General features: G+C 40.1%; 1 protein-coding gene across 4 annotated transcripts; it reads left to right on the top strand.

Annotated features, from left to right (window-relative positions):
- The first annotated feature begins 125 nt into the window (after positions 1 to 125).
- On the top strand, positions 126 to 16,903 carry LOC306887498 (bromodomain-containing protein 2-like). 4 transcript variants are annotated; one of them, XM_079445258.1, is made up of 12 exons: positions 126 to 275; positions 2,052 to 2,343; positions 3,233 to 3,370; positions 4,151 to 4,298; positions 4,441 to 4,616; positions 5,742 to 6,188; positions 6,343 to 6,471; positions 7,398 to 7,673; positions 7,891 to 8,135; positions 13,568 to 13,884; positions 14,464 to 14,592; positions 15,714 to 16,903. In XM_079445258.1, the coding sequence occupies exons 1-12, from the start codon at positions 244 to 246 to the stop codon at positions 15,842 to 15,844; spliced, it is 2,460 nt and encodes an 819-aa protein (XP_079301384.1). In that variant the 5' UTR covers positions 126 to 243; the 3' UTR covers positions 15,845 to 16,903. The 4 variants fall into 4 exon arrangements, with proteins under 4 accessions (XP_079301384.1, XP_079301386.1, XP_079301385.1 ...); XM_079445260.1 differs by having other exon boundaries at positions 7,398 to 7,661; XM_079445259.1 differs by having other exon boundaries at positions 127 to 275; positions 2,055 to 2,343.
- Positions 16,904 to 17,005: the final 102 nt, after the last annotated feature.

The raw sequence follows: 17,005 nt of genomic DNA on the forward strand, positions 1-17,005 counted from the left end.
CATGGGCGGTTCTAGCGCTGCGGAAGGACTTGACTTTAAACCAATAAGAAACCAGCTTCGGAGGCGGGACGAATTCTGATTGGTCAGTGGCGTTCTTATATAAAAACCCTGGAGCGGAAATTGAAAGGCGCCATTTGCTCGTTGGACGGCGCGGGGGTAGCTCAAGCGTAAGGAGTCGAATAACAATAAAACGGGGGCGAAAACGCAGGATTCCGCACCGCAAAACAACCCCGACCCATCCGAATGGAGGCGGTCATCAACCCCTCTCTTGACAGGTATTATCCGCGTGCCTTCGGAGCCTACAAACTAATCCTATGTGGCTATTTAATCACAAAGGATAAGGGAAAAAGGAGCAAAAGGGAAGGAAGCGTTCATTTTCCTCCTTAAATGGGAATGTAGCTTACGTTAAAACTGCCTTGCATCTTTTTAAATGAGTTCCAGCTCTTTAAAGAACAGCATGCAGCGAGCATCACTGTGTTGTGGGTCTGTACTGCATCATTTCCCTCCGCCATCTTCAGCTTTTAAACACACACATACTCACCATGGTAACCACAGTTCCTGTCAAAATACGATATCTACTTTAGTTATTGATACAAACAGGCATGCAGCTATGTTAATTTGATATTTACACTGTTGCAGTGTCATCTCGTATTAATAAATCATGGCTTTATAGTAGTAACTGTGCTAATTGTGCTAATTGTGGTAAGTGCTCCATCTCAGTGTCTGTCTGATTGTGCTTGTGCATGCAGTTCATTTGCATAAGAGCAGTGTGAATGAGCGATCTGAGCTGTGTTATTACATGTGTGTGCAAGGATAGGGAGGGGTGGATGATTCATGTGGCTGCTGTCCTGTGCTGATTGGGCATGAATGCACTGGACACTTGTTTACAAACAGCGAATAGAGACAGACTGAATGATGTTTATGTCATTTACTATGCACTGATGATTTCGTCTTGCTGCTAATGCACAGTTTTCCTCATGGGATGAGTTGTCTATTGAATGAATGTGTTAGTACTTATTTTCTAAATTGACTAATCCAGTGCATGTGTTATTATTCCTTGTAAACGATTTGTTGAAATAAGGAGAATGATGTGATATTGGATGAATAAGTGTTCAACATTGAATGCTATGGAGTTGCATAAGGTTTTTATATATTAATTATTGTGATATGGTGCAGTATTACCTAGGCCTATACATTTGAATACATTTATGTCAGAAAACTCTTGTTGTTGCATTTAAAGGAAACCGTTGTTAAAAATTTGTATATTTTTACACAAATGAAAACACATAAATATTTATTTCCTACACATCTATTGTATATCTGTGTGTATATAATCAGTTGCATCTATAATCAAAGGTTTGTGATCAGTAATTTTTTTTTTTATTAATATTTGTATAAAATTTTATTTTAATAAAGAAAACAGTTGTTATAAATTATAATAATAAAAAAGAATGCTTGCTTTATTTCTGATTAAACAAATTCAGTTCAATGTTGGTGTGTAAAAAAATAAAATATTATATTTTACACCATATCTAAGCCTGCCCACCACTCCCTGAAAAAAAAAAAAATATATATATTTATTATTATTATAAAAAAAAAAATAAAAAAAAAAAATATATATATTTATTATTATTATAAAAAAAAAAAAAAAAAAAAAAAATATATATATATATATATATATATATTTATATTTATTTATAATAATAATAATAATTATTATTTTTAATGTAAAAAGTGTATTATCTATTAATAAGGCAGTAGTAGTTTTTGAAACTGACATGAGAGAAGTTTATCACTACTGGTTTATGCCATTACAATGGCCAGATATTTGGTTATTGATCGACTGATATGTCTGTCTGGTTGTGGATTATGTATGTTTTATGTATCTAATGTATGTGTATGTGGCTTGTTCAGGCACAAAATAATGCAATGTTCAATATGCAATAATACTTATTATATATTGCATGATTGAATTTTGATGTATTTCTCCTTATCCTCCAAACTCAACACTAAATGCTGCATCTTTTGTGTTTTGTTGGTGATTTCTGCAGCAGCTCTGTGGGAGTAGGGCTGTCTGTCATGGGTGGGATGGAGCAGAGTTCGGGCAAGCGTATTCGGAAACCCTCACTGCTTTATGAGGGCTTCGAGAGCCCATCTCTGCCCCACGTGCCTCCACCCGGACCTCCTCCACCCCAGCAGCCCCCGGTGACAGACCCCAGCCGGCAGGGACGCACCACCAATCAGCTGCAGTTCCTCCACAAGGTCTTGGTGAAAGCGTTGTGGCGGCATCATTTCGCATGGCCTTTCCATGAACCTGTGGATGCAGTCCGACTCAATTTACCTGTGAGTGAACATTTACTTTCCGAGAATAACTGTACATTTTTATCACATGGACATCACTTTAATATAGTCACCACTGATAAATTGCTCCTAATTCTAATGTAGAAACATTATTTTTCTGTTAAGCTGCTTTGCAATCATGTGTGTCATGAAAAGTGCTGACAAAATGAATTAAATTGAATAATTCACATTAAAATGCTAAGGGTCAGTATGTGTCAAATCAACCAAATTTCAGAAACTTATACAATTTTTTGATTTTGTTTATTTTTTCTGATGTCATAGATGTATATTTACTGAATAATCCACTATTTTGTAGAGGAGGGTCAAAATTACAGGGGGGTAAAAATGACTTTAGAAAGATGGCAGCAACCTTGTTATTTTTGCGTAGAGAAAGATGTCTATTAGTAAAACCTGTTGACTTCAGCAATCTTGGTTGCATTATATGCCAATGGTGACAAAAAAGCACTTTCCAAGTTTCCTTTTCCAAACTTTGCATGCCAGTAACTCAAGAATAATTAAAGATATCTTAGTACCCTGTTAGACATTGGGTCTTCAAAAACTTTTCTTTTGGTATTGTTTATTTTTAAGGCCCTATATGGTTCAATTGCAGTGATATTGGGATCTCAATATGACTCCAAGAGTAAATTGTTAAATTCACAACTGTAAACAACCTTCACAACTTTCAACCTTTGCTTTTTTTCTTTTCTTTGGTATTGCATTAATTCACAAAGACTGTCCAATTACAAATCTTCAGCATGTTGTTGTCTTGTGACAGAGCATCTCATATTAGCAGTAATCTGACAGCATGTCTACAAACTTTGACCTTGCCTATTATATTCTTATGCTCAGATAATATGATCTACAATGACACTATTTCCTGTTTTGCTTTAAGGACTACCATAAGATCATCAAACAGCCGATGGACATGGGCTCAATCAAGAAACGACTGGAGAATAACTACTACCGCAGTGCCAGCGAATGCTTGCAGGACTTTAATACCATGTTCACCAACTGTTACATCTACAATAAGGTGTGTGTTGCCATGGAAACATCCCACAGTGCTCGTTAGGCATTTCCTAAAGGTTAGAGCAGAAACAGTCATTTCATATAATTGCTGTGTTAAGTGCTAAAATGAAATGTGAGCGAGTCAAATGGTTATAGGTGACATATGAAGAACATGCGTCATTTAGCGCTTATTTGAAGAACACATACGAAGTTTAAACAGATGTCAGAACCATGCATGCATACATCCACCTACACTAAGGTTTGAAAGTTTGAGTTTTTTAATAAGAACTTATTATTTTTATTCAGCAAGGATGCATTCAATTGATCAAAAGTGACAGTAAAAACATTTATAATGCTACCAAATATTAAATAAATAATAAATGCTGTTTTTTTTAATTTACTGTTCACCATAGAATAATTAAAAAAATGTGTCAAGTTCCACAAAAATATGAAACGGCACAACTGTTTTGTTGAGCAGCAAATCAGCATATTAGACTGATTTCTGCAGGATCATGTGACACTGAAGACTGGAGTAATGATGCTGAAAATACAGCTTTGCATCACAGGAATAAATGACATTTTAAAATATATTCAGATTGAAAACCCTTTTTAAATTATAATTTTTTTTTACAATTTTACTGTATTTTGATTAAATAAATGCAGCCTTGGTGAGCATAAGAATTTCCAAAACTCCCAAACCCGAACGTTTGAATGGGATTGCACATTTACATATCATCATTGGTCCAGCAACTGATGGCGCTGTTGAAGTTTTCTACAGAAGTGTGTAATGTGAATTGTCTTTCAGCCTACAGATGACATTGTGCTGATGGCACAGTCTCTGGAGAAGGTCTTCTTACAGAAGGTTGCCCAGATGCCCCAGGAAGAGATCGAGTTGCCCCCTCCTACCCCTAAAGGCAGAGGAGCAAAAACCATCAAAGGACATAGAGGCAGAGGCGAGTTGCACAGTCTGTAGTGTTTGTAGCTAATTCTGGCCAAAAACTGCCTGTTCAGACAGGAAGATCTCACTTAACTGACATGTACATCGATCAGAACCAGTTTGTCACTTTTGCAAAATGTATGCTTTATTTCCATCAGGAGGAGGAAGTGTTACGTCAGCTCACCAGGTGCCTGCCGTGTCTCAGTCAGCGTACTCTCCTTCCTCACCCGACACGCCAGATTCCCGGTTTTCCACCCCTCCACAGACCCTGCTGAGCAACAGCGGCCCTCCTCCACCGCTGATGACACCGCCACCCACACAACCCACCGCAAAGGTAAATACACACCCGCTTCAGAGCATCACTATGTGATGTTTTACATGGCTGAGCCTGATACTGAGCATCATCATCAACCGGCTCGTCTGAAGTTACTTGTTAATCCATTATATTATATTATATTATATTATATTATATATCACACACACATTTTGTGAATGTCTGAAAATATCCACATTTTGGGGAGGGGTAAAGGGTGAGATTAGTAAAATTCTGCTTATAGACTTGCATTTTATTCCCCTGTTTTTCTTGCTTGAAGGGATACCCCAGGATTTATGTATTAAAAAGCAGAGATATATACTGCATATACGTGCAAGAAAAACCATAACAATTAACTGGATGAAGCCACATGCCTCCAAAAGTGCCCAGTGGATAGAAAAATCTATTTATAGAATGGAATATATGACTGCTCGACTCCAACTGAAACTGGACATTTTTATACAAAGGTGGACACCTGTTACTATGTATCTGGACGCATTGAAAGTGAACTGATCAGTAGGGAACCTTGATTTATTCCCTGTTGTATTATTTGACAAGGTTGTATGTGTTTTCTTTCTACTCCTCTTATTTATGTATTTATTTATTTTTCCTTTGAGTCACTGCTGCTGTCAAGGAATGTTTAGTTCATTGCTTGTAATTTGCTTTAATGTATAAAAACAGAGTAAAAAAACATTCAAATAGAAAAGTAATTTTAAATTGTAATAATATTTCACAGTATTTTTTATCAAATAAATGCAGCCTCTTTGAGCATATGAGACTTCCTTCAAAAACATAACATTTTCTGAATTAATATGTATTGTGTATATATATATAATAATAACGCTATGTATTATTTAATTAACTAGTTATAATAAACCAATTACCGTTTTATATATTCATATGATCAGTATTTAGTGTACTTGCAGAGTATACTATACTTAGTCCATGCTACTTGTGCGCTCTATTCCAAGTCTTCTGAAGCGTTGTGGTGTAAATGTCTGAGGAGCAGACTGAAATTTAATTATTCACTAAAAATGTTGCCTCCTTCCAGTGCTTTAAAACATTTTCAGCTGCTGGTAGGCTCAGTTGAGGAGGTAGTTATAACTAACACTAACTGAAAGCCTCGTGTCTCTGTTCTCTCTGCAGAAGAAGGGTGTGAAGCGTAAAGCCGACACCACCACTCCCACCACACTCGGCTTCCCCGTGGCTGCTCGGATGGGAGGCATGGGGAAAGGTCACGGATCGGCCGGAGAGATGCATCACTCGCTCTCCTCAATGCCCGTGGACTGTTCACCCAGCATGGGCGTGAATGAGCCCACCCACCTCCAACCCGTCTTGGGGCGACCGCTGTCCCGTCGTCCAATCAAACCTCCCCGTAAGGACCTGCCCGACTCCGTGCGGCCCCATCAGCCCTCACGGCGGGGGAAACTAAGCAAGCAGCTTCGCTACTGCAGCGGCGTCCTTAAAGAAATGCTGTCCAAAAAACATGCAGCATACGCCTGGCCCTTCTACAAACCCGTGGACGCGTCAACACTGGGCCTGCACGACTACCACGACATAATCAAACAGCCCATGGACCTCAGCACCATCAAGGTGACTTGCATGAGCTACACACACAGTGCTGGTGCTGTTTGGATGGTCATGTGTACATGGTTCCGCTGCAGGTTTTTGGCTCTGGAAAAGTCCCAGGTAGCATTAAAGTAATCTGGGGTGATGTAATGCTGCGCCTGTGTTTTGTGTTCCTCAGAGGAAGATGGATGAGCGCGAGTACAGAGACGCCCAGCAGTTCAGCGCCGATGTCAGACTCATGTTCTCCAACTGCTACAAGTACAACCCACCTGATCATGACGTGGTCGCCATGGCACGAAAACTACAGGTACATGGAATGCCTCTGCTGTTTTATATGACGATACGCCGATGTAGAGATGGCTAATTATGCTTAAATGCAAAATCCAAATTGATCTTAAAATAGGCTTCTGTTTTTGTGTAAAATGTTAAGAGAATTTAACCTGGACATGTTAGAGAGAGGTTTCTTGACATTCAACCTATGTAGTAATTGTTTTAGCTGATAACTAGAATGATTTGTATATTAATAATAATAATATTTATTTATTAAATGTATATTATTAGTAGCATTAGTATTACTGATTTAGTGTGTTAAATATGACATTTTTCTTATTTGATTGGGGAAAATGAAGCTTGATATTATTTGCTTCTAATCAGTCTATTCAAACTGAGAGGGATTTAAAAATTATTTTAAATAGTTTAAAATAATAAAAAAATTATTTTTTATTTAGATAATGTTAGTCATTTTTAATTATTATTATTATTTTTTTATTGTTATTATTCATTTAAATATTTGAAATATATTTTTTCTTATTTTTTTATTTGATAGTCAAACTGAGTGTTTTATTTATTTATTTATTTATTTATTTATATATATATATATATACACACACACAATTTATTTAAAATAATTAAAAATGTTTTATTTTAAGAATCTAGATAATATCAGTTAGTATTTGTTGTTGTTATTGCTCATTTTAATATATTTTCATTTATTTATCTTTGTAATTTCAAAAAATTTAAAACTTTTTCGATTAGAAAAAATAATGAGATTAGCCTAGTCAAATAATTTTAAATAAAGTAATTAGATAAATATATTTTTATTATTATGATAGAAATATTTTACATTTCCTAAAAAAGTTGTTTATTTTTGTAAGATTTTGTAAGATATTTTTTGATAGCATTGTCCTTCTACAGATGTAATATTTTAATATTCTTCCCTTTCTCTTTCCACAGGATGTGTTTGAGTTCCGCTTCGCAAAGATGCCTGATGAGGTTTCAGAGGAGGAGGATTTGTCTCCCATGCCATTAGGCCGGAACATGGGCATGCTGGGACTGCACCACTCCTCCTCTTCATCCTCTTCTTCCTCCTCTTCATCCTCCTCTTCCTCCTCGTCGGAGAGCGAGCCGAGCAGTGACAGCGAGCTGAGCAGCGACAGCAGCCCGAGCTCTGACAGCGAGGAGGAGAGAGCTCAACGCCTGGCCCAACTGCAGGACCAGGTGTGTACTCAGGTACACAGACCTTCCTGTTACGCTCTACTTCATATATGCACATGAACAACAGGAAATCAAAGACCCTTTTACTTTGATCAATCTCTCTAGTCTTACTGTGCACGATTCATCCATTCGCACATCCTTATAATAACTTGCATGTTAATCTAAAGAAATAGTTGTCATAACGTGATAGTAGCTTTAATCTTTTAACATGTAGTATATGCCTGTGTTTTAGCTCAGAGCGGTACATGAGCAGCTGGCAGCCCTCTCCTCCGGCCCGATTGTCAAACCCAAAAGGAAACGAGAGAAAAAGAAAGACAAGAAGAAGAAAAAGAAGCCTGAGAAACGCAGAGGAAGTCGAAGTTTGATGAGTGATGAGCGGGACAAACCTGCCAAACTGCCTAAAAGCAAATCCAGCCGTGCTTCACTGTCATCCACACAGAGCAAGAAAGGCCCTGCAAAGAAAAGCAGCAAGAACAAGTTCGTATTTTTCACTTCACTTGTTCTTATTGGGAGTGGAGTAGCTGATATAGATGGGAATTTAATTATTCCGCCCTAAAGAGTTTGTCCAAGCTAGTGTTATTTAACTAAAAATAATTTTTTGCTAATTTAAATAAATCTGAAATACAATACAAAAATACATATTAGATGAAAAAAAACCTGAAATGTTGCCTTGTCAACTAACTGAGTACTAAAATTATTAAAACTGAAACAAAAGAGAGAGAGTTTAAAAAATGACAAAAGCATATAACAAAATGACAGACTAAAACTGAATTAAAAATAAAAATTCTTAATGAATTTTTTATGATTACGTTATTTTAATGAATTATAAATCATAATTTAATAAAAATACATTCAACTTTAAGACATTTATCATTGTCTACATATTTAATTTTTTATTTTATAATTTTTAAAGTACCATTTATTGCAACAAAAAATATTTTAGCTAATTGTTATAAACAACCAGTTATTTTGTTGGATTGTTTTTGGATTAATTCAGCAGACTGATTCAGCACAACCTGACATGTGGAAGTACCATAGTAGCATTTAGTTAAGATCTAAACTGGTAACTAAAATATTTGCAACATATCTTCACTTTAAAGGGATAGTTCACCCCAAAATCTGTCATTAATTACTCACCCTCATGCTGTTCCAAACACGTAAGACCTTTGCTCATCTTCGGAACACAAATTAAGATATTTTTGATGCATTCGGAGAGCTCTCTGACTAGGGTTGGGAATCGAAAATCGATTCCAATTCCACAATCGGATACTTGTTGTAAAATTCAAATTTCGCGAACATGATTCAAACACCAACGCTTTTCTATTCCTAAATTACAATGATTCGTCTGTTTCATTGCTCAACCTTTGATGTGTGCGATCACAATGTTGGTCCGTGCAGCGTACGATCACACCAGTTAGTGTGATTTTAACATTTCAATTTGCGCTCGCGCTGCTGCTGACCCAAAGAGAGCAGCTGCCATCTGTCATGAATGAAACAGCCTCGCAGTCTTTTCAACCACACAGTCTCATTATTTCTGTGTTACACACATTCAAATCACAGGAGTACTGGGATAAAAGTTTATAGTCTGGATATAAACTAAATGTGTACGGTAGCGATTAAAATAAGAGTAAATCAGCTTTTGAAAGTAATTTGACCCTTCAAATGAATACTTATTGATTACATTACATTGTTACGCCAGTAAAGCTGGTGAAAAGGGGCTGTTAAAATTATTATTTTTTTGAATCATACAAGAGATTTTTTTTTTTTTCTAAAACGCTGATTCATCCAGTAATGAAACAAGTAAATCTCGAGTGAGTCATTGAATCATTAAGTCGTAAATTACATGTGATTTTGTTTAGTTGTCTAATTTTTTTTCTTCAGAATCTAAAAAAAAAAAAAAACATTATACAGAATCATGCATCTCTAGTTTGCATGCAGCTCTTAAATGAGTCCAGTTTTATGTAGCCTGTTGATTTTTGTTCATAGTTTTCAGCAGCAATTAAAAAAGAGTTTGAAAAAAGAGATCATAAGCAGAATCGAATTGATTCAAATTCAAATGATACCCCACCCTGTCTCTGACCCTCCCATAGAGAGCAATGTAATCAACACGATCAAGGTCCAGAAATATAGATCGGTAAAATAATCTATGTGACCGTGTGTCGCAGCTGACACAGAACAGCATACGCTGTTTACGTTCAGTGGATGCTCTCCAAAATGGCGCTAGGGTGATGCGGAAGAGACAAATTTTTTAATAAAGTTGTTATTTTTGTTTTCTTTGCATGCAAAAAGTATTTTCGTAGCTTTGTAAAATTACAGTAGAACCCCTGACGTCACATGGATTATTTTACCGATCTCCTTGCTACATTTCTGGACCTTGATCGTGTTGATTACATCGCTGTCTATGGGTGTTACGGGGTTGACGAGACGTGAGACGTGCGGATCCATTCGCAAGGCTTTATTAGTAAACATGGTCAAGACAGGCAGGGTCAAATAACAGCAGACTGGTATGGCAGAGGCAAGACACAGAACAATCCGAAGGGCAGCGTGGGTCAACGATCAGCATACAGTATCCAGACAGGGCAAGGCAGAGAGAATAATCCAGGAACACGGGCAGGAATCAAGACACAGGAAAACTGACTATGAAAACAGGGAAACGCTTTGTAAGGTAGACTGGCTAACAATACTCGGCCCTGAGCTAGAGCAAGTCCCAGGTTAAATAGTGTGTGTGATGGGGTGATCAGTGAATTCAGCTGTGTGATCAGTGTAATCAGCTGCGTGTCGTCAGTGCAATGGATTGTGGGTATTGCAGTCCAGAGAAGTGTGGTGTGAGAGTCAATGTGGTGAGTGAGTGACATCTGGTGGTGATTGTCCGGAAGAGCATGGACCAGATTCGTGACATAGCCCCCCCCCAAGGAGCGGCTTCCAGACGCTTCCAAATAATCCAGGAGGGCGGTGGAGCGGAGGCGGAACAGGGGGAGGGACGGAGGGCCAGGTCTGTGAGGAAGTGGGAAGACCGGGGACTGAGGCAGAACAGGACACCCCGGCGGAACCGGAGACCAGGACAGAGCAAGAGCCCACCAGGGCGGAGCAGACGGACCAGGAGCCCACCAGGGCGGAGTAGATGACCACCAGACCGGAGTAGAAGACCACCACGGCGGAGCAGACGACCACCAGACCCGAGCAGAAGACCCCCACGGCGGAGCAGACGACCACCAGACCCGAGCAGAAGACCACCACGGCGGAGCAGATGACCACCAGACCCGAGCAGAAGACCACCACGGCGGAGCAGATGACCACCAGACCCGAGCAGAAGACCACCATGGCGGGGCAGACGACCACCAGACCCGGGCAGAAGACCCTAGCCAGGAAGCAGACTGGGCAGGAAACCATGGCAGAGTCTGAGATCTGGGGGAAACAGAGACAGACAACACAGGAAGAGCAGAGACAGACAACACTGGGAGAGTCTTCATGGTCACAGGAGCCGTGACCGAGCAGGTCGAGAGTTCATGGACGGTCTCTATGGCTGTGGCAGGACAGGGCGAGAGCTCACGGACGGCCTCTTTAGCCGTGACAGGACAGGGCGAGAGCTCACAGACGGCCTCTTTAGCCGTGACAGGACAGGGCGTGAGCTCACAGACGGCCTCTTTAGCCGTGACAGGACAGGGCGCGAGCTCACAGACGGCCTCTTTGGCCGTGACAGGACAGACAGTGAGTTCAGGGACGGCCTCCATGGCCGTGACAGGGTAGACAGTGAGTTCAGGAACGGCCTCCATGGCCGTGACGGGGCAGACAGTGAGTTCAAGAACGGCCTCCGTGGCCGTGACAGGGCAGACCGTAAGTTCAGGAACGGCCTCCATGGCCGTGACAGGGCAGACCATGAGGTCAGGAACGGCCTCCGTGGCCGTGACAAGGCAGACCGTGAGTTCAGGAACGGTCTCCATGGCCGTGACAGGGCAAACAGCGAGTTCAGGGACGGGTGTCACCACTTCGGGAGGTTCTGCAGCGGAAGCCGCCACCTCTGGAGGCACTGGAGCAGACTCGTGGACAGGAGAGGCCTCAGGAGCACAGTGTGCAGCCCACACACTCAAAATGGCAACCGCCATAACGGGAAGTACTGAGGTCAGGGGAACAGTCTCTGTAACAGACAGGGTTGAGGCCCTGGGAATGCCAGCTACTCGCACCGACATCAGTTGTGGGTCCATCATACTGGATATCAGAAATCGAAGGACTGACCTTGAATCCTTGGGTGTGACAGACTCTGGCTGGAGCACTGAGACGTGGTGTGACTCTGGCTTGACAGCGGAGACGTGGTGTGACTCTGGCTTGACAGCGGAGACGTGGGCAGACTCTGGCTTGACAGCGGAGACGTGGGCAGACTCTGGCTTGACAGCGGAGACGTGGGCAGACTCTGGCTTGACAGCGGAGACGTGGGCAGACTCTGGCTTGACAGCGGAGACGTGGGCAGACTCTGGCTTGACAGCGGAGACGTGGGCAGACTCTGGCTTGACAGCGGAGACGTGGGCAGACTCTGGCTTGACAGCGGAGACGTGAGCAGACTCTGGCTTGACAGCGGAGACGTGAGCAGACTCTGGCTTGACAGCGGAGACGTGAGCAGACTCTGGCTTGACAGCGGAGACGTGAGCAGACTCTGGCTTGGCAGCCGAGACGTGAGCAGACTCTGGCTTGGCAGCCATGACGTGAGCAGACTCTGGCTTGGCAGCCATGACGTGAGCAGACTCTGGCTTGGCAGCCATGACGTGAGCAGTCTCTGGCTTGGCAGCCATGACGTGAGCAGTCTCTGGCTTGGCAGCCATGACGTGAGCAGACTCTGGCTTGGCAGGCATGACGTGAAGGGGTGTTGTTGTTGCCGCCATTTTGTGAGTGAGTGCGGTGTTGCATTCCTCCGCGACACCCACAGTGAACGGAGAGCCCACACACAGCAAGGCATAGTCCATAAATTGACTGAGAGATGAACGGGGACCCTCGCGGATTAACTGAGTCTTGAGCGGCTGATTAATGCCCTCACAGAAAAAGTCTATGAGTGCGTAGTCCGGCAGATCAGAAAAATAGGCAAGGTCTAAATACTCCTGAATATAATCCTCGAGTGGTCGCGAGCCCTGTTTGAGGGTTAATAACAGCCGTGCAGAGTCCATACCTGGCCAATGTTCTCTTGAAAAGCCGCTGGATCCTTGTGTGGCCGAGTATTCTGTTACGGGGTTGACGAGACGTGAGACGTGCGGATCCATTCGCAAGGCTTTATTAGTAAACATGGTCAAGACAGGCAGGGTCAAATAACAGCAGACTGGTATGGCAGAGGCAAGACACAGAACAATCCGAAGGGCAGCGTGGGTCAACGATCAGCGTACAGTATCCAGACAGGGCAAGGCAGAGAGAATAATCCAGGAACACGGGCAGGAATCAAGACACAGGAAAACTGACTATGAAAACAGGGAAACGCTTTGTAAGGTAGACTGGCTAACAATACTCGGCCCTGAGCTAGAGCAAGTCCCAGGTTAAATAGTGTGTGTGATGGGGTGATCAGTGAATTCAGCTGTGTGATCAGTGTAATCAGCTGCGTGTCGTCAGTGCAATGGATTGTGGGTATTGCAGTCCAGAGAAGTGTGGTGTGAGAGTCAATGTGGTGAGTGAGTGACATCTGGTGGTGATTGTCCGGAAGAGCATGGACCAGATTCGTGACAATGGGAGGGTCAGAGAGCTCTCAGAATTCATCAAAAATATCTTAATTTGTGTTCCGAAGATGAACGGAGGTCTTATAAGTTTGGAACGACATGAGGATGAGTAATTAATGACAGAATTTTCATTTTTGGGTGAACTGTTCCTTTAACCAGTAGCTTCACCCTCCCTCTGTTCAGTGTTACAAGTCTCTTTTATTTGATTTACTCTGGCAGGAACACAAAGAAATCATCCTCATCTCGTTTCGCAGCGGCCGCTGCCGTCTCCTTACCGCACTATGACTCTGAGGAGGAAGAGGACGGTCTTCCCATGAGTTACGACGACAAGCGGCAGCTCAGCCTGGACATCAACAAGCTGCCCGGGGAGAAACTGGGCCGCGTGGTGCACATCATCCAGTCACGGGAGCCTTCGCTGCGCGACACCAACCCCGAGGAGATCGAAATCGATTTTGAAACGCTGAAGCCGTCCACGCTGCGTGAGCTGGAGCGATATGTTATGACCTGCCTGCGCAAGAAGCCCCGCAGTCCGTACGGTGAGCAGAGATTTAATGCTTGCTTCCTATGAAAGCTAGACAATATCTACACATCTAGTCAATATCTCATTTTTTCATAGTGGTCATTTTATTTATATTTTATTAAATTTTTTTTATTTATATGTATTTTTTTTAAACAAGATACATTTTCCCCCATATTATTTATTCTTAAATTAAACACTTAGATAAATGTTTCTGGTCTTATTGTGTGGTGTTAATTTTTATAAGTTTTCCATTTATATATCCTTTTAGTAAGTTATGTGATATATTTTCTCATAATCATCAAAACAGAAATGCTATATTTTAATCTTTTATAGTTTTACACAACATTTTTATGTTTTAAATGTTCTAACTTTGTTTTACAGTTTTAGTCATTTATATTTAAATGTTGAAATTTTTATATATCGAAAAAGTTTGTAGTGGTCAATGGCCACTCTGCTCTGTAAAATATGGCATCGACCATCAACAACAACAACAAAAAAATCAATACTGGTTGACCACTAGTTATAATGCGTGTTTTAGCTAGAATTATTTGTTGTGCGATGCCTCAAGTGTAATCTAGATCCGTCCTGTGTGCAGCGGTGAAGAAGGGAGGAGGTGGGAAGAGCCGAGAGGAGCTGGCTCTGGAGAAGCAGATGGAACTGGAGAGGAGGTTACAGGATGTGAGCGGACAGCTGAACTCTGCCAAGAAACCCCAGAAACCCAAAGGTAGGGCTGATAGCAGCTTCTGAAGCACTCTTCAGTTTGCTCTATTATGTCTTTGTGTTCAGGACTCAACAATAAGACCGGTCTGATGGCCCGAGGCTAGTGTAATCGAGGTTCAGGCCAGTGTTGCCTTTATGGGATCGATTTATTCTGTGTATAGAGCTGATGTTGAACAAGCAGACAACAACAGAGCAAGCACAGGTGAAACCAGTACACACAGGATGAGATCTTATGCTCAGGAACTACTAGAAAAGGAAAATTGTGATTTTTTTACAACTAAATAAAAAAGATTAATGGTTTAACATTTGAAAATGAAAAAATGAAGACGGCTATAAATATTAGTATTGTAATGCTATATTATAAATTGTTATTATTATTAATATTAGGTAAATTATTTGAAAACAATGAATATTTTAATTATATTAAAAATAAGTAGTAGAAAATAATAATTATTTATTATTATTAAATACATTATTTGAAATAATATTTTAATTGTATTAAAAATAAGAAACTACAAAATTATAGAAAATAATAAAAGTATTTGTTATTATTATTATAATTTAGTAATATTTATTTGGTTTAATTATTTATTTTTAAACCAGTTTTATACGTTATTTGCTATAACAACAACAACAACAACAACAACAATAATAATAGTTATTATTATAGTCATATACCTGTTCTTTTGCAAATCACATTTTAAATAATAAAGTTTTTTTTTTTTATTATTATTAGTAAATTTGCAGTTAAATTTAGTTTTTTCCCAAATAATTTAGCCCTACAAATGCTCCAGTATAATATTGAATATTGAAGTAATATTTAATTACTCTTAAAGGTGCAGACTGATTTTATAATGTATACATCCTGTAGGGATTTATATAAAATGATAATGTTTATCCAGTAAGAACCTTTATGAAAGCTATTTGTTGTAGTCTTTTTCTTGTCTATTTTAAAAATACAAAACCTACTTCCAGTATTCAAAAATATTTTTCATTGTTGTCTTATCTGGACAACCGACCCAACCAAGTCAACAGCGAAACTCGCTGTTGTTAAGCCCTGCTGAGTTACACCCACAGAACCAGTTTCCTTGACGAGTGAAAACCGGTTTTGTTTTTATCTTCCAGTGGAGAAGCCCAGTGGCGCGGAGCCTCATGCCATGGCGTCACGTCTCAGCGCCAGCAGCTCCAGCTCAGGCTCCTCCTCTTCGTCCTCCTCCTCCTCCTCATCTGACACCAGTGACTCGGACTCCAGGTGAAGAGGACTCTGGGAAGGCACAGGAAGTGGCCTGCCGTACAGACACCTTGTTTTCCGTGCCTCCTGAATCCAGGAACTATGTTTACTTCAGTGTAAAAAAAAATTTATATACTAGGATTTTTTTTCTTTTATAAAGAAGACTTTTACCAAGATGCCCATAATGGGAAAGAGTGCGTAATCATAACTACTTTTCTTAGTTGATCAAATAGCTTGTTGTTTTGTTTTGCTTCCATTTTGACCGTTTAATTTAGTTTTGAAACAAATCTTGCTTCTTTTTGCATTGCTTTAAAGATCAGGGCCAGTATTTAGATCTCTTTGAGCAACCAAAACTTGCATGAAGGTTTATAAAAGACCTTCAACGGGGAAATGAGAGAGAAAATGAAGAACTACTTTGCATTTGCATTGGCTTTAAAAGATTTAGGTGTTCATGCTGCGACGCACTGGACTGTTTTAGGATTTGTTATGTACGTATGATGTTATTCTGAATAGTTCAGTAATTTTCCATTTGGCTTCGCAATTTGCTCCAATTTAATTTTGCTATTGCTTTGATCTGTAAGAAGTGGATTTAATTTGACATTTTTTACATGATCGAATCAATGTCAAATGACACTTTTTGTCATAAATCTGTCTGATTAGGCATCTGTGAAATTGTGGTGATAATATTCATTGAAAATAACAACCATAGCGCCTCACTGGTCTGGATTGATTCATGAGCACTAGAGAAACGCTGCTAGATTCAGTGGTTTTAATTAGTTAAGTTGAATGTTAACTTGAGAGATCTGGTTTGTAGATGAGACTAGAGGAATCACATTTAAGCAATAGACTGTCCTTTATTTCTTGTATATAGAGTCCATAATACCTTGCTGCTTCCTCGATTGTATTTATTTGCATTGCTCTAACCTCTCTTTTCTAGAATATTCTTTTTGAATATATAAGACACATGGCAGATCATTGTGACCTAATATTCCCTATCTGCAGTATAATTAAGAGTTTATGCGCTCTGGATTATACGTTGGTTTCTATTTGGATGGAAACACAAATACAACAAGTGAATGGTGTGAAGTGGTGTTTCAGTATTTTATTTCATATTTTACTTATTTTTTGGGATTTGTGCTGTAAAATATCTCAATGGCAATTTACATAACTAATCCAACTGTCAACT

This window comes from Barbus barbus (genome assembly GCF_936440315.1).
Source record: "Barbus barbus genome assembly, chromosome: 21".
Lineage (NCBI taxonomy): Eukaryota > Metazoa > Chordata > Actinopteri > Cypriniformes > Cyprinidae > Barbus > Barbus barbus.